Source organism: Charadrius vociferus, unplaced genomic scaffold (genome assembly GCF_000708025.1).
Source record: "Charadrius vociferus isolate BGI_N301 unplaced genomic scaffold, ASM70802v2 scaffold611, whole genome shotgun sequence".
NCBI classification, from domain to species: Eukaryota; Metazoa; Chordata; class Aves; order Charadriiformes; family Charadriidae; genus Charadrius; species Charadrius vociferus.
The window spans coordinates 2,010,354-2,034,593 of record NW_009646844.1 but is presented as its reverse complement, the minus strand read 5'-3'; the positions used below and the strand labels follow the sequence as shown (position 1 = coordinate 2,034,593).

Genomic DNA, 24,240 nt, shown 5'->3' with positions numbered 1-24,240 from the left:
GGGATGCCATCCAGAGAAATGTGGACAGGCTGGAGAGGTGGGCCTGTGCAAACCTCATGAAGTTCAACAAGGCCAAGTGCAAGGTCCTGTATATGGGTTGGGGCAATCCCAAGCACAAATACAGGCTGGGCAGAGAATGGATTGGGAGCAGCCCTGAGGAGGATGACTTGGGGGTGTTGGTTGATGAGAAGCTCAACATGGAGGTGTTCAAGGCCAGGTTGGACAGGACTTGGAGCAACCTGGTCTAGTGGGAGGTGGCCCTGCCCATGGCAGGGGGCTGGAACTAGAACTAGGTGATCTTTAAGATCCTTTCCAACCTAAACCATTGTAAGATTCTATGATAAACCTGCTTTATTTACAACCCAAGTGAAAACAAGTATTTGCTTCAGAAAGTATACATTAAACTGAAGATTACTTATCTGTAGGTTTCAGAGGTTTACATATAGTGTCCGAATTATAATATTAACAGCCAGCAAAAATATCCTACAAATACAGTGTTTCAAATCTTACATCAGCAATATAGGATTCATTTCTGATCAGTTTATAAACCATATAAATTTTTCTCAGTATTACTGATACATACATTCCAGACTATGTGAATGTGAAGCTGTCACAAGCTTTTGTTACCTGGTTTTCATACCATTTAGCAGATTTTATATGTTGAAATCATATTCCATATGCTACGGGTAATAACACTAACAATCAAAGAGTATGTGAAGGTGAAGGCATTATATGAATGCCTGTGATCAGATGCACTGAGGAAAAGTGCATAAAAGTTCCACAAAATCACAAACAGTATCTTTTCCATGGGTAATGATACTTAGCTGTAATGGAACTAACGACTCTTAAATTAAGGCAAAATCAAGAATCTACTCAAGAATCAAGTCACCTTGCTCTTAATTTTCTTTATTTCTTTAGGGATGTAGAATGTCCATCATATCCTTCTAAACTGGAAGTGTATCTCTAGAGAATTCTTTTTTGTATAGACACACGTTAGTGCATACTCCATATATGTAAATAAATGAACCACTATCTTAAAATGGGTTACAGTTCTTAAAACCAAAGTACTCCAGAGTAACAGTGAAGTATAGTATGTTTTGAGAATCTACTAGAAAAAAAAAGCCTGAAAGTGATTGCTTTTTCTCTTAAGCCACCGGTCTTACGCTTCACTGTCTTAGATTCTCTGTGTTAAATGACTGTAAAAAAAAGTGGGGAATAAAACAAGATTCAGGACTACACTGGAACATCTCACAAGTGCAGGAAAGAAAAACTTAAATTTAAGATTTATTTTGATTAACAAAGTAATTAATACCATTCTTCTACTTACAGCTGACATGATAAGCTCTCCACCTAGGTTCTGGATTTCTGCTTTAACTTGACTGCAGATTTTGAGCTGATGGGAGTACAGCTTGATCTGTTCTAGGTAAGCCAGTAAATCCTGTTTGCACGATTGGTCTGGACACTGAAGATTAAGAAAAGAACAATTAATAAAGCATTCAGCAGCTTGTCTCAGACAGCAGGTTAATACTTCACTAGGAAGCATTCAAATTGTATGCGAGTATAGCCTTGCTTTTCACTGCAGCTGTATCAGGTTGTGTAGTACATTCCTCTTGTGAAGCTTTTTAACAAAGTAATTAGAGAAACTCAGAATAATCCTAAACTTCCCCATATTCAGTTTTTATTTAACACCGCTGGGCTTCCCTTAGCAGTATTTCTAAACAAATATATTATTTATATATTAAAAAAGAAAAGATACATTCCCACCAATTGCAGTGGCAACAACCATCTATGGTTTTGGACACTTACTAAATCTTTGGTGTTATGGAACTGTGGTCAATGCAGTAGTGATTTAAATCCAAAACCTGCCAGAAGTCAGAGAAAAGCACCAGTTCTACTTAATTCATGAAACACTTAAACTACTGGCTTTGCTGAAGGAACTTGATACTTGTTTAAAAGGGGGGTGTGATGATTCTACTCTTTGTGACTATGCAATAGAATAGAAATGTTTGGTTAAGCAAGCACGTTCATGTTTTAGACTTAGGAAAAGATAACAGGGAATAATGAAGACATTAAAGTGAACAATTTTAAATTAATTTATTTGAATTAAATGTCAGTCCTTGCCTCGTATTCTGTTAGATTCATTACGAAAACATCTTCTGTGCCTTGGCACAGTTTAGAAGAAAAATAGAGGAGTTTGTTGATCTACTCTCTTTCTTATGTTTGATGTTTTCAGAGTATTAGTGTATTACAGAAAACTATATTAAAATATGTCTTCCTTTCTTCCTTACTCAACACTGCTTTAAGAATGGCACAAATCAGTATTTAAATACTGGCATCTCAGTGACTGTTCAAAAACTGGAATACTCATTGTTTATTTAATTAATAAAAATCTGTCCTTCCAGTCAAACATGACTGTAATCCCTTTAGCATCAGAACGAGTTCTACCTAGACAGGATGCATCTCCTGGAACGAAATGCTTGCTCCTCAATTTTTTCTTTTCCTCTTGCTAAATACACTGTGATTTTTTTCTCCCCCCAGTGGAAAAACTCAAGAGGTGGGCACAGAGGGTGCTGATACAGTGTCGCATCTACTTCAAATAGTGATGATGTCAGTTATAGAAGTTGAGACAAGAATTTTTAACCTTATTATATAGTACTCATGTAATAACATTGGCAGGCCAGTCACATTCACTATCTTTCTCACATACCATTAGAGAAGAAATGTGTAACATTTTAGGAATGCTAAACATGATATGCATCAAAGACTGGGAAATTGCCACTCATGAACAAGACCTTGAAGTTAAAATAGTCCTCTGAAAACACTGGTTCAGTAGACTCAAAAAAAGCAAATGCTAGGCATTATTAGGAAAAGCCTTCTGAAATGTAATTCTGCAACTGTACAACTCTGTGGTGTATCCACAGTTTTACTACCCTGTGCAGGTATGGTGCATCTTTCCCTTCTCTTGCCCATTTCAAGGCACATGAGAGAAGAGGACAAGGACAATAAAGATTGTCATGAAGACAGGTACTCTTTCCTCCAATACAAATCCAAGAGGCCATTAAAAGTAACTAGGCATGAGTTTAAAACAAAGGAGATGGTTTTTAACACTGTAAACTTGCAGAAATCTTTGTTGCAGAATGGTTATACTGGAAGCCTACACGGCTTAAAAAAATGACTGGACAAAACAATGAAAAAATATCAAGGACTGTTTAATGTATCAAGGGTATCAAAACTATGTTTGGTTAAGTAAATTCTGGAATGGCTGCTGGAGGTTGGGAGACCACATTGTGGAAGTATCATGAAACACATGCCATTATCTCGCGGAGTACTGTATATATTCACTATTAACTATTGTCAGCCACAGGATATTGGCCTAAATGAACCTACGGTCTGACCAAGTGTGTTCATTTTATGAACTTGACCCATAGAACTTTACAAGACGATATGATCAAGGCAGGGACCAACACAATACAAAGAAGAGGCATTTACAAGGGTAAAGATAACATTCTACACTACTTTAAGCAGGATAAAGTAGAGCACTACAAAAAAATTAAAGCCTCATGCCTTATAGCATATCCAAATCAACCACAAAACAGATGTTAGTAAGAAATGCACTCTGTAGAGAGGATATTCCATAAGGAATACTCTACGAATTGCTAAGAAGCATCTGGTACAAGCAACACTTGCTTACTAGTGAAACCAAACACTAGGCTGTAACAGAAGGACAATTAATAAATTCTGAGTTTAATCATCCCACAGGCAATTGACAGTTACTGGTTTAATGCCTCACATGCTTAGCTAGAGTTCCCGGCGAATTATGAGAGGTCCTTCCCCATACATATTGAAGGTAGTGGGGTGTTAACAAGGCTCTTCCATTATAACAGGCTCAGAACTGACTTGCATCCAAAAGATGCAGTGGTGTTTTACCTAATGGAAATTATATCCACAGGAACCTCAAAGCGATCTGATAAATTATGCAGTGATTACAAACGCTGTGAAACCAACATTTACAATGCCAGTGAAAAAGCCATTGGACAGAAGTGGCACAAAAGATCAAGACAAACAAATCTGCAGGAAATTCTGACTGCCAACAATTTTGTTCTTGCTTTACTTTGATTTCATTCCTTTGCTAACAGTCAGCAGCATTTCTCTAGAATTTGCTACCGCTACATCATCTGTCTTCATGGTTGAGTAATACTGGATATAATCACACACAGACCCATTTATATAGATATAAATATATATTTATATAAACGCAAATGTATAGTTTTTCCAACTGCTTGTTAAGTGTAAGCTTTCGGGTAAGACGATCTTGTGGTCAGAAGGTTTTTTTTGGCACATCCACTTGGATCATATTTATCTGCTAATCATTTTAAAGGATACATTTTTAATTTCACTTTCAGGAAAACTTTATTTTAAAGTACATGAAATCAGCTTCTAAGTCAGGACACTACCTGGTTCTGTAGAAAGAGATGTTTCACACGGATCCCTATACTTCCAGAATTTAAAAGGAGTTACCATTTTATTGCACTGATCCTGAGCCAGAGTCCACTGTACACGGAGGAGTTACTGACCCACACAGCAGTTAACCTGAGTGGGGCCAGGCCTGTGCTGCGCCACGCTGCAGGTATCACCCGGCCTTCAGGCTGTGCTGTGGTGCACAAACCCCTTGGGCACAGCACACCCCTAGCTCAGGCACGGCAGCAGAGGAGCTTGTGGGCAGCTTCCACTTGGTACTGGTGATTAGGCCATCTGCATGTCCTTGCCTTTATCTCGGACTGCAGAAAGAAGTTCTCCAGTGAACATCCCTTGACAGTGGAAATGATTAATAAAGTTGTTTCCTGGTAAGAAAAGCCCATAGTACCTCGAATGACCAAAGTGGGGGAATCTTCAATGAACGGGGTCTGCCCAGCATGCTGTGTGCGGATCGGAGACCTGTTCAATGCTACGCCACCCGGCGCTCCTACCGCTGAAAGGGATCTAAGATTAGCTACACTATTCTTTCCTGCACTATTAGCTAACACTTTTCAGAGTGTTAGCTCTGACAAACTGCATTTAAAATGACACCTCACAGACTCTGAGTGCCTTTTCTTACTGGGATTATAATGGACCAGGACCTTCTGGTGCAAAACAATCGGAATACGGAGGAGGCTTTTAAAAAGTATCTTAATCTACAGCACATTCCATTAAAACAAGCATGTACTAACCACCTTAATTATCTTACGGTTTTCAGGTCACAAATTTGCCAATGGAACAATCTTATTTTAAACTAAATTTATTATGAATGTATTTAATTTGCCTAGGTTTGTGTTTACACTGTACCTGATTATTTTCACAGTTGTTAACTCTGAGTCATCTTAAAGTGCTGTGAGTATGGCCTGAAATATAACTGAATTCTGCTAATTGTACCACATTGTGTCCCCTTGTTTCAAACACAGGAAGAGATATATAAAACACTGAAATAAAGAACAATGGATCAGAGAGGTACTGTTGTGGCTGATGAGTTATCAAATACTGCAAATAGACGTTCAAGGTGGGGTGGGTTTTTTTTTTTGCCTTCTAACAAAACCAACCAAATATGTATGAAGAATGTAATTCCAGAGGCCTCAATTCCGAATCTCTGAACTTCCATGGAGTATGAACCAAAAATAATTCATTTGAATATGTTTTATGAACAGGAAAGGTCAAAGAGATAGAACAATGATTCCTCATTAGGCAGTGATTGCTTATTTTGGGTTCTTGCTCAGGTTTGAACCCAGATGGAAGAACCAGAGTGAGGTTTTTGCTTCCTTGCATGTAGCTTTGAATACTGAAAAGGCTATCATACAGTACTGCGGTCTCTTAACTGCAAAGGCAGAGTAACACCTGAGTTATGGGACTACTGTGAACAGTAAAGTGATGTGGCCTAATTAAAAGACAGTACCAGAAGCGGTAACCAATACTACTTGAAAATTGGCACAATATAGAGCTATCTATTTTCAGAAGCACATCATACAAATCCATTTTTACATGGAATAAAAATTCCACATATTTTAGATGTTACTGAAAGGCAACAGGTGAAATATTCCACTAAGAAGTATTAATGATGCTGAGAAAGGCACTCATAAAACCTCATCAGAATTCACGTTGCAGTCTGGGCACCAAAGTCTTGAAGGGTTTCTTCAGTTTGGACCAACTTCAGGGAAAAGCAATTAGGTAGGCAGCCCAGAGAAATGGAAAGTTTCTTTTATTTTAGTGCCCCAAGAGAGCAAGGCATACAAAATTTACCCAAATAACAGCTGAGAAAAGAAGTTATTGGCCTTTACAAATAACTTGGGAGAGTAAAAAAAAAAAAAAAAAAAAAAAAAAAAAAATAATCAAAACCACAGTGAAACCACAGTGAGAAAAGAGCTCTGAAAGTTAAAGAATTATTTGGTGTGGGGAAAAAAGGTTACAGAAGTTAAAAGATTTCCAGCTATCTATCTGAGGAATGAGAGAATCATATTAAGCATCTTTGTAATAGCAGGAGTAAAGGTGAAATTCTTTTTTTTACCAAGTTTGACATGTTTCTAGCAATGACTGTAGTTGTGTTCACCACAGAGGTACTGTGGGACAGCTGCTTTGTTTGGGGTTTGGGGTTTTTTTTTATTTTTTTTTTAATTGTATATGCTCATTTGCTTCTAGTGCTTGTAACGTGAAATTACATCTAAAATACAGCTGTAACTGACTAGTGTTATTTCAGATGCATACAAGATAGTGCAGGGAATAAATACCAGGGGTCAGGTGCCTCAAGGGTATCAACTGAGTGCAAGCTCTGAGTTAGGAGAAATGGAAATAATTTGAGTGAATCCAGTAAAAAGGTTACAATAACTTGAATGATGTCACATTTCCCAGCAGCTATGACGGTACGCACAGATTATTATCACTAATGATTCATGGCTGCTTTTTCCTCACGCTAATTTGTTCATGTTTCTAGTCTGGAGTCACTGTAATAATACAGGAAAAGAAAAACTTTAGGAAAGAAACACTTTGTCGAGACTGGATTCCCTGTTCTAGAGATTATGACCCTTACTCATCTTTGGCTTTGATACCACATTGTTTTCTGCAATACATCGGTGACAAGTTACAGTTTTGAATTTTAATTTGTAATTGATAAAATCTTGAAAGTATTTCTTTTAAATGCTCTAGAAAAAAGAGATGTGCTGGAAGAGCATATGTCAAGATCAGAAACGGGGACTCGATATTTTATCTAGTTTTTCCACAAATCAGATCGTAATTGTATAGATTGAGAACTGGAATTCTTTATCTTGTTATCCAAAATTCAGAGAGACGTATGACAGAAAACACTAATAGATTGTTGCTGCTTCATAGATATTAGAAAAGCAAGCATTGTATGTGAAAATCAGAAGTGAGGGGAAGAGAGACAGTATGAGGGTGAGGAAGACAGTGACCATACCTTGCTGCCCTGTGCCCAAAAGGCAGTCATGAAGACTAGGAATATATAAATGCTTTAGATTCGATGCTTGCACACTGACATTTCACTGCACTGTTCTATTGGAACCGTCTGGCTCTGAAACAACCAACCGTACCTAGTAAAGAGGGCTGCATGTGACGTGTTGCTTGGTGTATTTATTTACTAAGCTACTATGCAGTTGTCTTGGCCAGGAAAATGAGTACGTGCATGTGCATTGATTTATATAGATCCTGGTTGGAGGTTTTTTGGTGGGTTTTTTTGAGCTGATGCTTTAAAAATGCAGTGGAAATAAAGTACACCTTATAGCTCTAACCTTTTGTGTTTGATGATTCCATGTATTTCTTTTAAATGCTAAAAACCAATCACCTCAAGACTGCAGGTATGCAGAGGCCAAACTGACTACCCAGAAGGCTATTTACATGGAAACCCATTTGACATCAGTACTCCAAAGAAACGGCCAGTGTTGGGGTGAGAGACAGGAAAGAGAACCTAGGCACAGCAAAAGCACAGGTTCTGTGACATATATAGGGTGGAAAACAAATAATTTCAAAGACAGAGACAAAAAGTCAGTAACCTTAGTAACTGGTGCTGAGACCTAGCACCAGTCCAAAACAGTAAGCCCGCTCAGCAGAACTCGGTGCCAAACCAACAATCCTGTGTTCCCACGTCTGAACTGACTCACCTGAAGAACTCCAGTTGTTTCTGGGTAGTTTACCCAAAGTCAAGAATGGACTACACTATACATCTAAAAAGTTGCATTCATAAAGGACCTATGAATACATATATGTATTTTATACTGTTGCATTACGGGGCAAAGTAGTTTTGGCAGAAAATAAACCCCCTTGCGTTCTAACACTCCTCACCGAGGTGGGAGGCTAGGGGCGGCTAGGTTTAAATTCTGAGTGACGCCCAATTCACCACTATCATCAGTCCAGGCGCATCTAATATATTAAACTGTCACGATTCTGGATACACTCATAGCGGACCGCACCTTCAGCCCAGTTGTGCTCATGAACTCGCACGGCCACTCTTTGGTCACGTTCAGTGAGAAACCCAAACGACTCGCTGCCTACGCAGTGCGGTTTGTTTAAGCAACAGATAGACAAGTTCTTTTGGACTGCCGGTGATTGATAGTGACTGCCTGCAAAGCACGCGCGAATACTAAAGAAGTTAGTAATATAGCTTGGCTACAAATGCGCTAAGTTATAAAACAACTCTATAGAGATTTCCAAGTTTCCCGGGGCAGTGCTTGGTATGGCCAAGTGTTCGAATCTTACCCACAAGCGTCCTTATGGAGGGGAGGAGAGGCTCAGCCCGGCGACTAATCCCAGAAGCCAAAGGCAGTCTTCGATGGAGTCCTCCTCGACTTGTTCACGATGGTGTCTTCCCTGATATTCCCCCTTTCTTGGGCTATTTTTATACTATTTTTTACCTTCAAGGTGGAGTTTGAGTGACTCTAGTCATAAATACTTTTATTATGATTGGTATAAAATTCTCTCGCCTCTCATTTAAAGGTATAGTTTACAAAAAATTCAGGGTGCAGACTCAAGGAGGGGCAGGTAACCTTTGGGATGGAGGTGTGTTTTGGTATTATAATGACATTATAATGAGCAAAGTTCACCCAAAGGACAGCATTTTGTTAAAAAGTGACAAATCATTGGCTCAGGGTAATAATTAGGCATTTATCAGTTCCATAAGACCTTCAAGGGTTCCATTTGGCTCTCAGGTTCCCATTTTATCACAGAATTTGGCTGCAGTGTCTCCACTCCGTTCCATCCTCCGCACTGTTCTTCTTCTTAGAGTTAGCGCACATCAGTTCCGTGGTGCCATCTCATTCCCATGTTTGCTGGATTATCACAGGGTTTGGCCGTGGAGTCTCCACCCCGCTCCACTCCCTGTGTTGCTTTGCAAGCAATATTGTACAGGGAATTGCAGATGTAGCGGATTCTTCACATACCAGCTGCGGCTGTATTCTACCCTAGAAACCTTTTGATTTTATACCCTTCTTTCATGTGTGAACAATGCTGTATTACTGATCATTTTAGTAATTATTCCACATATATATATATATGCTCATATATACTGTATCTCTAAAATGTTGAATTCATAGCTTAAAGGAGCTCACAAATATACACATACGTAGATACACATCTGTGATATAAGTACACATACACTTATGTGTTTTTAAGTGTATACAAACAGACACACTGATATATATGAAGAAGAGAATGCACGCATTCAATTAAGACAGGATCTATGGATCCATCACTTCAGAAATTCGGAAAAGGAAAATCTAAGGTAGATCTAAAAATGTCACAAGTGCTTTTGTAAGCAATCTTCTCGGGTGTTGGAGGTTCTGTGGACGGATTAATCTGTGACAAAGTTTAACACACTGCTGCATAAATAACCTACCTGATTGGCAATCAGCCGTGCTAGGACATCCATCCTTGATCCTGACTCTGAAATCATTTTTGCTGCATTAATTACATCAGATGTGTTCTTCAGTGGTCCTCTACCCCTTCAAATGAAACAAAGAACCCTATTACATTATTCAAAAACTGAGAATAAATCACATCCATGCAAATTAGGCACAGAACAACTTAATTGAATAAAACAACTAATCCATACAGAAGCAACACTAATTAAATAAAAACAACAATACATAACACCCCCCCCCCCCCCCCCCCAACTGTTTGGTTTTAATGTTCCACAAATTTGTATTGTTTGGCATCAGCTGGATGCAGTTTTTTCATGCTGGAAGCACAACCCATGCCAAATCCTGAGGACACGGATTTTAAGAGGGTACTTGTGCCATTTGCTTTTCCTTTGGTTATATGAAGTTTATGTTCCTTTCCCGTCCATGAATTTTCTAGTAAATATGTTCAAAGAAAGTTCAGCACAGTGATGTATTCTGAGACTCATTATGGATATCTGGTCAGAAAAACTGGACTTCTTTTAACTTAATTGGTGTACACAAACATGAATTGAAAGTACTCTCCAAATAAAGTATTTAAAGCACAATTTTCAGTTTAGGAAAACTGTAAAGTTCGCATCACCAGTTTGTCTAGAGGCCAACTTCTTTTTCTTTTGTACAAACGCCGCCCACCCCCCACCCCCAAAATCCAAAAAAATTCCTTCATTACATGAGAATGTTTCTAGAACCTAAGAAGTAAAACGTGACCACTTAAGGTAAGCAATACTGACAACCATTACCTTCATATTCTCTTTTGCTTCCGCTTCTTCAATGCTGAAATACTTCAACTGAACTAAAATCAACACTTGATTTTACTTCACACATGTATCAAGTGAGCAACCCTGCTGAATTCAACTTTGCATTTAACATCTTTGACAATAATACTTTGAGTGTTATTACATAAACATTTCATTCCTGAAGGCCTCATATCAATATAAAAGTTCTGCAATGGACAAAGCAAGTAGAAACCATGGAAAAAGATTACTATACTTTTTGTTCAAATGAGAAGACTCTGCCTTGGAGTCAATTTGGTTTCACGCATAAAGGTGGTAAACCATTCCAGTAAAAAAGTCATTTAGCCTAAAAATATTATCATATGTAGTTATAGAAACATTTCATTCAGTAAAAAGACAGTGATGACAACACAACATGGCAGGCAATGTTTAATCTTTTCTTGATTAATTATATTGCTTTGCAAAGAACTATTTGTTGATCCTTGGGGAAAAAGCATACTTCACAAACTACAGTTCCTTATACTCAATTTCTGAAGCCCACATTTGGAACAACCTAGAATCGGGTATTTTACCTGTTATTTTTCAAGAGAAAGGTATCTTCTTGTTACGGAAAACCTATTTAGCAAACTGATCAAAGTTTACGGAAGAGTAATAGTGTATGTGAGGAAAGAATTTGGAAACACAATCCTGTGTATCCAGAACTGAGTACTTCAAACGTCACCATGCCCTTAAATTGCCTTTCCTGATATCTTCCCTTCTAATCCTTCGTTGCACAACTGAATTCTTACGACTGCATACTGAATCTTCCCACTATTTCATTTCAGTCCACTGATTAGTTTTTCCATTTCTATTTGTATTGTTGCAAGTTCCAAAGGCCACAGGTATGTCAGTTGTTCACAGCAAGTCTTTCAGGTGCTGCACAAACTACAAGCAGTCCAGTACCCTCTTGGAAAGTTACAACGCAGTCTATCAGCGAGACAACAGAAAAGGTGAACCTAACCCAGATTTAAAGAACTGGGGAAAGGAGAGATGGCGTAACAGTGCAAGTAATTTCTGCTTAGGTAATTCTTGTTACTAACAGCCAGCAGCTTTTTTTGACATCTGAAGATACACCGGCCAAGTATTTTGAAGGTAAAGCTCTTCATTTAAACTGGCAATTTCCTTGTACATGTGCAAGTCTCTCAGAGGATCTGGCTAGCGAGAATGAAGCAACTGCACCCCAAAAAGATATTTCAAACAAATAAAAAGGAAGTATTTCTTTCCACCACAAATACGGCCACCGTGAGAGCCATTACAGGAACACTCAGCAATGAGGACTGACAAGACTTCTGCTCCGCTTGCCACCTAATTGCACCAATGGTTCTAGTTCTTCTCTACTACATTCTCTAAGAAATGTAAGGCAAGATGCTTATGAGCTATAAACCAAAGCTATATCTTGGAATAAATGTTTAGAAATAGTGTTTAAGAATGCCTCAGGCTTGTATTAAAAAGTGTTGAAAAAAGCGTGTTAAGTTACACAGACAAAGAGGGCTCCTTTTCTACACGATCAGGAAGAACTATCTGTGCTCCTTTTTTTACCTTCATGTAAAATCCAGATCCTTTCACATGAAGTACAGGTTTAATTGCCTTGGGGTACAGCATAATGAGCCATTAGTCCCAATTTATGATGTTTGGCAATTCTATCCACTAAATACTTTTTAAAAGAATACTTGGGAGAGTACATCAATTCTACTGAATCACCACCCGAATGGAAGAAGCAGACAGAAGAAAAAAAAAAAAAAAAACAGGATGAAATTTCTATGGGGACAACTGCAAACTCTAAATTTGGACATAAATAATCAACTGCATAGAAAGAGAGATAAAGCCTATATAGCAGGTTTTAAGAAAGACACAGGGGTTATTACAGTGGGTCAGCCTGAACAAGAGTCCATGAGGTAGTGCTGTTATGAAAACAGCAGATGCCACACCAAGGTACACAAATAGGTAGATATCCAAAACAGTTTTCATTTTGCTTTCTCAGTTTTGGTAAGACTGCAGCTGCAGTTCTGTGTGGGCTCCCACAAACAAAGTTTTGACCGTGCAAATAGGGTGATTAGACGTATCATAAACATGACCAATAAGGAAAGGCTGGAGGGTTTAAACCCTTCTTTGATACAGAGATTTCAAAGCTAGGAGTGGGGCAAAGAAGGAAGCATAAGCAAGACAGGCTGTAGGACACACATGGTAACAATCTTCAAATAAGCTCCATGGCTGCAGTAGATGGGGCAGTAGTACTGAGCTTACATTCTAGAAAAGGAGTTTGAGGTAAGTTGCTGAGATCATGAGGAAATGGAACAGAGCAGCCAGGAGGCTGTAGCATCTCCAACACTGGACGAGACTAGACAGACATCTGCTATGAATTATGGGATGATTTAAGTCCCCTCCTGAGGTCTCTTTCAGTCTGACAATTTTATTACATTTTAAATTTAACAAAGAAGTTTCATGTTGTTTGGTGAGTGACTACCAGTTTCAACGCACGTTGCCTTCTAATGTTAATGGTGCAGCTGTGCATTTTGTGAATTCCCAGTTTTCCTGATTTAGCACCAGATCAGCAGATTCAGAATGCCACTAGCTCACATTAACTCCCTCAATCCAGATGTTAAAAGACACAAAAAGTCTATTAAATCTAGGTTCTTCTCCCCAGCCAGTAGACGGCTTCCTACCAGTTTTATTTTTACTTGTATTTTTTTCTGGCAAGTTTGAAGTATGAAAGAACATTTGCTTGGGAGGCTGTTTCCCTGAGCTATCCATCTCACTGTCTGGATTTTTTTTCAGATATTTCACTTCGTTCTAAAAACAAATCATTGTACCATTTTACATTTTACAAACATAGTCCATGATTCTCCTCCAGAAGGTACTGAAGCATCCCTGACTAATCTGTGAGACTACTGTGGTACTGGCCCAGTTCTTAAGAATGACCAAATTACTATAGATACTATAGATCTGCGTGTAGAAGTTTAAGAAGATTATCTTAGCTCGTGCACCTACAACACATGCTTGAAGACAGATAAAAAAATCCTTCCCACCAGGTACCATCTGCTGATCAAAACCTTCACAAAATTTCTCCTTCGCAGAGTTCTGCATCTTTTTCCTTCTTCTATAGGAGAAAAATCTAATTTCTTTGCTGCGGTGTCCATGTACTTCTTTTTTCGGTCACCCTCATTTTAGTATTTTTTCCCCTGCTTCTAATCTCTGTAATATTCAAAGCCAAACTACATCTCACACACTCAGTTACCGCATTTACTGAAATTCTTTCCCAATCATTTCATTGGGTTCACAGCCTCTGAATGCCTGACTTTGATTCACTGCATGGAAGATCTAATACATCTGTTTCCCTTACACTTCACTATTTCCAAGCATAGAGCCTTACTAGCTAAGTACGCTGATAAAACATTCAAGGCTATGAAAATAAATATGAGACAAAAAGTACTACATTTGTGAGCAATTATATGCCACCTGCTCTATCCAATGAGAAAACTAGGAATAGATCACAAATAATTTGAGTGAGATGTCCAGCTAAGTCTAACCAGAAGGAATGTAGTTAGATTGTATACAATTAAATCAGTTTAGAACATCTCAACAAAATTGTAGGAGGAAAAAAAGCTTCACAGAAATGTGTCTTGGGAGGTACAATCAGAAGAAGAAAAAAGCTGGGCCATGTTAATTAGTAGGACACCAAGGGGGTTGGAAAATTGTGAAAGAGAGACCTAAGATTCTCAATCTAATCATGCTCGCTCCGAGCCATGATAAATAGTGTATCTGCAGAGTAACTCCATCCCTGTCTGCCTAAACTTAACAACGATGATTAGCAGGGATCAGTATCAGGCATTATTTTTTTTCCTTCATACTGGAATGTCACTCTGGAAAGTAACTATCAAAAATATTCTCTTCATACTTACGTGAACAGAAACTTGTACTCTTACCTCAAATCCAAAAGGCCTTTGCCATGCCCTTTTCCACGAGTAGAGTCTTCTGCCTCTGAGCAAAGCTGAGTGGCTTACTCACTCACTACTCACTGTACTCACCTCAGCACGTTTTGTACTTCCCTGCATCAGAAACAACAATAGGGAGCTCGACTGACTAGTCAGTCTCAAAAAATAAACTCCTCCTAATGTACGTCCAACACCATAAGCTACCATCAAACGTAAGTATTTCATAGCACTACAAGCATTTCAAAGCACAAACTTAAGCTTCACAACTATTGTCATCACCAAACCACAACCTGAGCGGTCTTTGTCAGGTGAAATTCTTGAGCTTCAAGCACTGACCACTACATTATTCATCCTAATTTCTAGCTCAGCAAATCCTGACAGCTCCCACAGTACTTCTGGGTTTGCAGAAGGCGGCACTAACTCCAAACCAGTACAGACCCAGCAATACATCTACCTCTTTGGTCCCTGCTGTTCCAGTCAAAGCTCAGCAATGGATCCAGCCTGGCAATCCTGGCCAACCCCAGGCAATGCCCGTCTGAGCATCCCCAACCTGTACACCACTCAGGGTTCAGTCTTGGATGAGGCTGACTGTTGGCTAGGGCTCCTGGTTGATGGGAATCAACTGGAACATTTCTTAACTTTGTGAAGAAGGTCAGAACACTCGTCCAGGTGACTATCATGTTACTTAAAGTACACGTCTACTCTTGGAGAAAAAGCATTAATTATACTGCTGTCAGTTTATTTAGTTTTATAAGGTACATCCATTATCCACAGAGACAGAAAGATACTCCTGAACTAATTATATTTTATACATACTACAGTATTCAGTTAATTCAGCTGTCACTACATTTCCTGGTTCCACTTGTGCCTCCTGCAGTTCTTCCCCAACCAAACACATAGTGTCTTTCTAATTTCTTCTACCTTCCCACTGCTGCCATGCAAAATGCTTTTAATACTGGCACAGTTAAGAAATCTGGATTCCCATCACACATTCTGGTCTCTACTCCATGAGCTGTTTCTTAAGTTTGTTTTTTCTTTTTCTTTTTTAACTTAGTGATTGTGTGAAGGCCTGGGAGCAGGGATAAGGAAGCAGGATTCACACCTTACTCATTACAAATGGTCTATTAACTTACTGAGTGAATCAGTTCTGCAATCAATTCCTGCAGTAGCTTTGCTGCAGAAAAACAAAGTGCCCATGCAATCAGAATTTACAGGTACAACGCTCATGGCTAATGTGGATTTAACCCTCCAGGCTGTAAGGAAGTGAAACTCCCAGTTCCTTGGTAAATAGCTAATCTAATCTATCTATCACTAAAATATACTCCTCTCCCAGCAATATTTTTAAAAAAATCTTTTACTGCAATTTTGCCTTTTCTTTCTTTTTTTCATGAAGTGACTGGAATTATATATACTTACAGATCCCAATTGAAAAGGGGAGCCTAAACCCCATAGAACAAGGGATGTATCCTCATGTTTATTGTTTTGTCTGCCCCCCACCCCCAGCTCAATCAAGACTATAACCAAAAAGACCTTTTATTACACCTGGCTGCATGTCTCTATCAGTTACACCTAGACAAAAACGAGGCAGCAGTGTTCCTCAGGAAATTCAGATCAGGAGAACATCACTGTAGATCGTACAGGTGGATCTCAGAGCGCACCTTTGCCATTTCTTTAAAGTGTGGACACGGGAGTATGAAAGACTCTAGTTTCACTCACTTTCTATCCCAGTCTGAGTTTACAGGTTTGGAAATTAGGAGAAAAAAAAAAATTAATGCTAGCAAAACTGCCTGAAGGCCAAACCCACACTCAACATTTACACATGTAATGGCTGAAGCAGTTCCACTCATTAACAAAATAAATGTAATATTAAAAAAAGTGTAGCCAGATGAGAAAAGGACAGTGAAAAGAAACGCTGAAGGTGTGAGGTAAACTCTCTGTATTAAACAGTATTTTGTAGCTATAAATACCTTTTGTGAGTAAAGGAATTAAAGATTTACAAAAATACATGGATTTTATGAACCCAGGAATGGGTCAGCGATGCTCCAGGCAATGGGAACACAACACATATATTAGTAACTATTTTATAATTCTGGAAAAGAAAATAAGTTTAAGACAGAAGTTTCTCTTCCCTTTTCTTGCCTTCTTGCATGGGCAATGTATCGGGGCTGCATCTCCCCTGAAGAGAAGTGAGAGGGGGTCCAAAAGCACAGGCTTTTTTACAGCAAGAGTGGAGTGAAAGCCAACAGATCCTATCGATTCATAATCAAACAAACAAGTTGTAAGCATGCAGAATATAACAAAGACATGAGTAACAGCCAACACGCTTTTTCAAGCATAAGTATTGTCAGACCTATGTAAAGTAAGCTTTTATGGCTTCTGGAAAGATTAGAAGCTGTAAATACCATGTATCTTCAGACAGATTTCCGGAACTGTCTCCTGCTGCATTTTGATGAATTGCCTAAAGGATATTTGGCCTAGACAAATAATTGCAAGGAAGATGCAAAACTGCTGGAAGAGCATGCTCCAAGACACACTGGTTGTCAAAGGGCCGCTGTCACAACGGAGGGAAACATAGAAGGAACCCGGTTTTGATGGGATCTGCCTTGGTTTCTGCACTGCTCATTTCTTTATTTATGACTTGAATGAAGGGAAAAAGAGCGCTTAATAAACTTGATGCTGATGTGGATGGGAAAGGAAATAGGCTGGGAGACCAGCCTTGGAATTAAGAATCACCTTGAGAAAAGTATGGAGAGAAAAAAGTAGATGCAATTTAAAAAAGCTATGTGCACTCACTAACCTGTCAGGAATCAATACCAGCATGCTGCAGAAGAAAAGGCAATAGGAAAATGGTAAACACAGAGGAGAAGTAACACTTCTGCTCTTTTTTTACAGAAACAAGGCATCTGTAGGAGAATTCCTGGAAAGACGTAAGACACTGAAAAGAAAAGGCCGAGTGCCAGTGGAATGGTTTAGGTTTGGGTTTGCTTCTTAAAGCTTCAGCTTATTATGGCAGAGTAAGCAGTAAGGCTCTGTGAAAAATCTTGACATGGGGACTCCTCTTCAACTGCAGTCACTGGGTTATGTGGCACAAGAGGATTATACGGCACTTGCACACTCATATGGTTACGTCATCTATCAATGACACCTATCTGACATCATGCGTGTCTTATCTCGAAGGCATCTATTCTGTCAAAGTGGCCACCTTCTGTTCCAGGGAACAGTAGGAAGCGACACAGAATTTCTGGACAAACCTGCAATAATTAGCCCAATGAATGCTACAGCACTAGCTTCGAACAAACCAAAGAAATGGGGAAAATACTAAACACAGAAACAGTTCAAAAGTTCGACCTTTTCCTTTGAGTTAAATTGGCAGGAGACCACCTCTACTTCCCTCTTCTTCCACATCTTTACAGGATGATAATGTAACTGTGGCTAATGAAATACTGAAAATTAAGGCCAGTGTAATAATCCACAGAAGAAGTTAAATCTGTGACACCAGTGTGGTACTTAAATGGGAACTGCAAAGTACTGTTACTACCACAATTTTTTTTTACATCAATAGAAGTTTCTATCAGTCCTATGATTTGTTTCTTTTTCTGCTGTGGGGCAGATTCTACTATCTAGATACTTCATTGATCTCATGTCAGTAGTTTTCTTATCTAGGTCATCCTTCTTTCCCCAAATCCCTTGTGCTTTCACCAGCTTTACAAAATTAATAAAGCTATTATTTAGAAGGCTTTGCTCTAAGAGGAACCCAGTCATTTATTTCTTTTTCTTGCTCTTACTTCCTGTGTTTTGCCATCCCAGTCAAAAATAGAGCAATCAAAAATTTTCTCAGCAGTTAGTAGACAATACAGAAGCAGATTTTTCAAAGGCCTTTAGTGCCTACCAAATTCAATTCTGACAGCAATATCTAAAATTCTCTGAATTTCACTAAAATGAGGATTTCTTGTGTGGCCTCTGAAGAAAATCAGAGTCTTCTGGTAATTTCACAAAACATCATGAAGACTCTGTGGTATATCTGTAGTTCACCTTTGGTGCCATGCCTGCGCAACAGTGATTCTCATTCGTTAGCCACCACCGCCCCTCAGGGACTGTGCCACAGAGCAGCATGGTCCTTGGCTATCAGCCTGCGAAAGCCCTTAGGTCCATCCTTCGTAGTCTCTGTTCCTGACCTCCTTCACACTTTTCCCAAAGCAGGCCATTTCTGACCCTGTAGAATACAATGTGACTGCATAACAACAAACAAAATGCCCCTCATTTGTATTACTGTTTGGACAAACTATTCGTTAATATTAAAACACAAAAGAGACCTTTTTTTAATGATCCGCTGTGTTTTCTTCCTCTCTCTGCTTTGATTAATTAAGTAGGACTACGGCTATTTAAATATGAAAAGGACAAAACACTCTTTTTTCTAAGCTCACATATCCTATTTTGTCAGCTATAGAAACTTTGTTAAAAAAATCCAGGCACTAAAAACTTGGCTGCAGGGTCGAAGGTGAACATGACAGTATTGCAGAATAACTGTCACTAGAAGGGCTATTTCTGGTCTCCAATTTTAAAAAGCATATGGCTTAACACAAGGAATTCTTGCTCCAGAATGCAGTCCTATATAGCGGCGTGCTGCTCCATCATCCTGATCATGACACTTTTGAAACTGAGAAATCCTGAAATAGTTAGTCAGGGAAAAAAGGCTGATATTACTTGAATAGTTACTGAAAATTATGTTAGCTGTCAAAGATGCTTCATAATTTGGAACTACATCTTAAAATAGTACAGAAGAGAAGAGAACACGAGGCAGAATTCAAGTGTGAACAGAAAAGAAGGTATGGCAGGAGAGGAGCTGTACTTGTAGCCTGGAGCAGCTGAAACCCTGACTACAAGTTCTTAAATCAGAAGTCTGACAAAACTAATCACAGCAACAACAGAATGTGGAAAGCAAAGCATCAAAGGGATACGTTTGTACATGTCTGACTGACGCGTATGTATATGCATTGAATATTTATATGCGCAACAACGAAACACAGAACTGGCTGTAAGTTTCCATACAGTTACAGAGATGAAAACTTAAGAATTGTGAGATCTTCCCATACTTACAGTTGTACTCACAGAAAGACACCCTTTACCTTCAAATATAAATCCGAAAGTCCAAAACTTTTCAGAGACGTTTGGGCTTCTCCTGCCAACCCTGATGAAATGCATTAACGAAAATGTCCAATTTCTACCCAGCTGCAGGAGGTGTATACATTAAAAACAACCAAGCAAAACATCATATAATTAATGTATCATTTTATATAGATATATAAAAATAATAAGAATATAAAATTGTCATTGTGATCCGGAGATGAGAAACACTTCATAGGGATTCACAAAGCTAGTTGTTGTTACTAAATTATTTTATCAGGGGACTTTACACTGGACTTGAAAAATGAAAAAAGGAAAGGATGCCTGTCATGATAAAAATAGTGGAAAGACAGAAAGCCGCACTCCTGCAATAGGTCTCAACTGAGTATAAACTGGACACTTTGATGATGCATTTCATCAAAGACTACAGGAAAAGTCCCAATGTCCAAGGTTGTCCATCTGTGTGCACAGGTGTAAGTATGGAAAGAGCTCGCAATTCTTAGATCTTCAGCTCTGCATGTAAACATAGAAACACTTCTGTGTTTGGAAGTAGTTTAATAAAAATAGAGACAAAATTGTAACAAAAGCAGTGGTTTGTTGTACAATATAGCATAACTGAATAAATTTGATGATGCCGTTATGAGCAGATAGCACCTATGAAGCTCAATGATTTTCATTTTGTTTAGTTACAGAGGAAAAAAATTACAGATGTAGAAATTGGTTCCCCCAGTTAGCTATTTCATAGCCACTTTTTCCTGTGCCACCAGGAAATCTCTCCCAAAATCCCCGTTTATCACATCCATACACAAACAGTATTGGTACAATGTGAAAGAATAACACATCATCACAAGTGAGCGAGTTTTGGCAGCGATTATTTGTTTCTTACCTCTTTTTCCTCTCATTATCTTTCAGATGTTTCTCCATCTCTTTATGCTTCCAAATCCAGCTTTGCAAAGGACACTTTGATTCTTTAGATGCTAAGGTCAGCAGATCTTAGCAGTCACGGGCTTTAATTTGGATGTCTGTCATTTTTAATCACTATGCTACGTATCTACAGTTACTTTTTTGCTGATTACTGGAAAAGTCTCTGATGTTTGCCTCATCAATCTCCCTTCTCCTATTTTCCCTGTCATGAACAGAAATTATCCAGAGACTTTAACATCTCTATGGTAAGACACCATCTAATAGCCTTGCAGACTGTATGTTTCAGTAATTTTTAAAATCCACGCCTTTCCATAAGAAACTATTTGGTTATGAACAAATAACATTAAAATTGCATGCATACATGTTCATAAATGCACAGCTTCCTTGCAGTCTGACCTGGGTTATGCAACGAAGTGGACAATGCAAAGGGAGATGTCAAATCTTGTCCTTTACAAACAGGCCAGACACACGTTCCATGATACTTCTGCAGGCACTGTAGGTACTTAGGGCTCTCTCCTGTGAGAACTGAGAGAGCAAATACAGAGGTGTTTGGCTATGTGGAATATGTTTCAAATATAACAGCACTGCAGCTCCGCATCTGCACTTTCTCCAAAGCACAGAGGCGACTTACGGCCAAGTCACAAGTTATCTCTAAGGACCCCTACTGCAGAGTGGCCTATCCACTTCCCACTCTTGTGGACCATGTGTTTCAACAGGAGTTATAACATGGTCTAGAAAAAGCAAGTCTTAACAGCCTGGAAGCAGAAAAAAGCCATTGGAGGGTTACTAATGAAACAAAATATGAAAGTAAGCAGTGCAGTGCAAACATACAGCAATGCCACTTAAGTAAGTCAATATTGTCTTATAAAATCCTCTTGCTATGCTGTAACCTTTGTTCTTCAAAGTGTATCTTTTCAGTTCTCCAATGAGAGAAAGCAAATGAATTGTTCTGAAAATTATTTGTTGCATCTGTTTTCTATTAATTTTTTTCTTTAAAAGAATCCAGCTACATATATATCCAGACTATTTCCTTACTGTTTCAGAACATGCCTCGTAGCAAGGCCTGTTACAGCAATTAAAAATCAGTGAATTCCAAAAGGTAGAGACTAAAAGTCAAACGGCAAATTGGAATTCAGTGCTTTATGACCACTATGCTATGACTTTTTGAGGGTATTTATTTCATGTTTAATTGTGTCATTAAAAAAAAAAAATTAACTTAATGGCAGACCTTACCTTTTGGAGTTTTACAAGAGTGCATATACACTCATGAATAGAGTGTTAAAACCAAGTCACTGGGAACTTGGCACAGGGTAATGCTCTTGTGGGAAATCGTCTCTAAAACAGGGTAGTTGCTTTCTCTCTGGACTCTCTATTGCAAGTGTCCTCACAACAGCATGTTCAGCTGGATTGTGAGACTTCCCAAACCACTCTTCTGCTGAGTTTTTAATCATTCAGCTGGCCTGTGGTCCTCCAGTCTGTGCAGATTCAACCCATTGTTATTCATTAACCAAACTACATGCATCCTCAATACTTTAGTGAGGTACGAAGGACTGTCCTAAGCCACCATTTCTGCACCTGCAGCAGCAGTTTCTACTGGCTATTTACTAGTTAACTTCTATGCAGCGTTTCATCAATTTTGCAGAAGGAACTGCCTGGGGCATCTGGATGGGCCAGATTCTCCATCCCAGCTGTTTATCGATACCTTATGGACACTCTAGAACTCCTACCCAGAAAGCTCCTGCACCACTTGGCTGCATCCTTCTTGGTGAAGGTGGCTGGATTCAGCCAATCAGCTTGTCTGCACTTGGTCCACTGCTCCAAGTCCATCCATTGTCTCATGGATGCAAATGAGTACAGGGGAGTGCCTGGAGCGTGCACGCAGTTAAAAGAATTTACTAGCACATTCTGTGAAACATCGAATTGTTACGTTTTCTAACTTTTGAAGCCTCTTCCATGTTTTTAGAACAAAGCAGAGATGGAGTGCATGGTAGAATCTGACCCCACGTGTTTTAACAGTAAAACAAACAGCATATATAAAAGAGCAGAAAGTACTTCCCCCTCTGGCCTCAAGCAGGTATGATCATTTCTGGATGTAGAAAATAAGCTAATACGTAACAATCAATGCAATTTAAAAACAAAAACTACTGGAAGAAACCATTAGGAGCTCTGGCAGATGCATAACTAAACACGTAAATTCAAAAAGGCCAAGCTGAAGGTTGAAGGTGCCAACTACCCTCTGGACATGGAGTTATGGAGAGGCTTTTAATTACATCATCACAAACCCAGAGTAAAACATATAGTATGCTTTACTTATTCCTGGGGGGAAAAATGGATGGCAGCAAAAGAAGATGTACATGCTGTAAAGAACCGTATTCTAGCAGATTTTTAGATTTTCCAACATGAAAGCAAACAAGAGATAGTAAATTCATTATCTAAAAACAAACACTGAAAAACCCAAACTTGGGAGTTCAGAGAGCTCTTGTTTTATGAATTAGAGTAAGACAAAGATACTGTCATGAACTAGAGTCACAGAATGAGACTTCTGATTCAGTAATACAGGGTAATAGTGCCAGCTGTATTCTATACCCTAATAGCTGTAATTATGCATTTATATGTACTATGACCAATCTGTCATTCTTGATCTTACCATTTTGATCTGTTCCCCCCCCAACCCAATTGACCACAATCCCACTAATCAAATGACAGTATAAATTGCAAAGGAAAATTAATGATTTCACTTTGCTCTCACATATGTCATAGGTGACATCAATAAACACCACATGTATTTTGTGGTGAGACACTTAGATACCTTTTGGAGTAACTGCCTCTACATGGAGACTACCTTGCAAGTAAAGACAGTGTATCTAGATTTCAATACCAGCCAAACAAACTGGGAAGTCTAGGAAACCTGTCTCACACACGCACACAAAGACCGACCTGCTTTCTTAACGGGTTTCTAGCTTTCATTACACCTCCCAGATTAACACAGCACATAGTACATAAATATAAGATAGGTAAGATCCTTCTCCAATATCTTCCACCTGACTTCCTTGGAAATATCTATGGCCAATGGATCAAACATAGGTACGGTATGCAGCTGGTACAAATCACCGTAGTCCCACTCTGCCATAAACTCCAGCTATGAAACGGGTGAGGACAAGCAATGAGCGCTGAGTATGTTCCCCATGCAATTCTCTGTATTTTAGCAGGCAAAGCGCTATTAAACTGCCACCAGCCCACCTGCTAACTCCTTTCAGTGCTTCCCTAGACCTGCTAATTGCCTGGGTGTTTTATTGACGGTATTTATTGCTGCGTGCAGCCATCCTGACACAAGGACTGCCTACGCACAATAGATATGCCTTGAATACACCATAGGCATTATGGTCTATGTCATTTATGCACTACTGCCATTTAAACAAAGAATTCCACTTTGGGGCTTTCAGATATTTAGAAAACATGACTCCTTAATGGATGATGGAGATAACTAAGCACCTTTACAAATTTAGGTTTCTGTACTTACTTAGAAGATCGTAAGACTCATAAGATACATGTTTCCTGCTG

At 38.9% G+C, this 24,240-nt stretch overlaps 1 protein-coding gene across 1 annotated transcript in view; it reads right to left on the bottom strand.

The window, feature by feature from the left end:
• The window catches only part of CTNNA3 (catenin (cadherin-associated protein), alpha 3), a 518,658-nt gene that overhangs the window by 14,504 nt on the left and 479,914 nt on the right, over positions 1–24,240 (bottom strand). Inside the window, exons 16-17 of the mRNA XM_009894002.1 lie at positions 9,866–9,971; positions 1,328–1,462 (exon numbers count right to left, since the gene is read on the bottom strand). Coding sequence (XP_009892304.1) covers positions 1,328–1,462; positions 9,866–9,971 — 241 coding nt within the window. The remainder of the gene's footprint in view (positions 1–1,327; positions 1,463–9,865; positions 9,972–24,240) is intronic.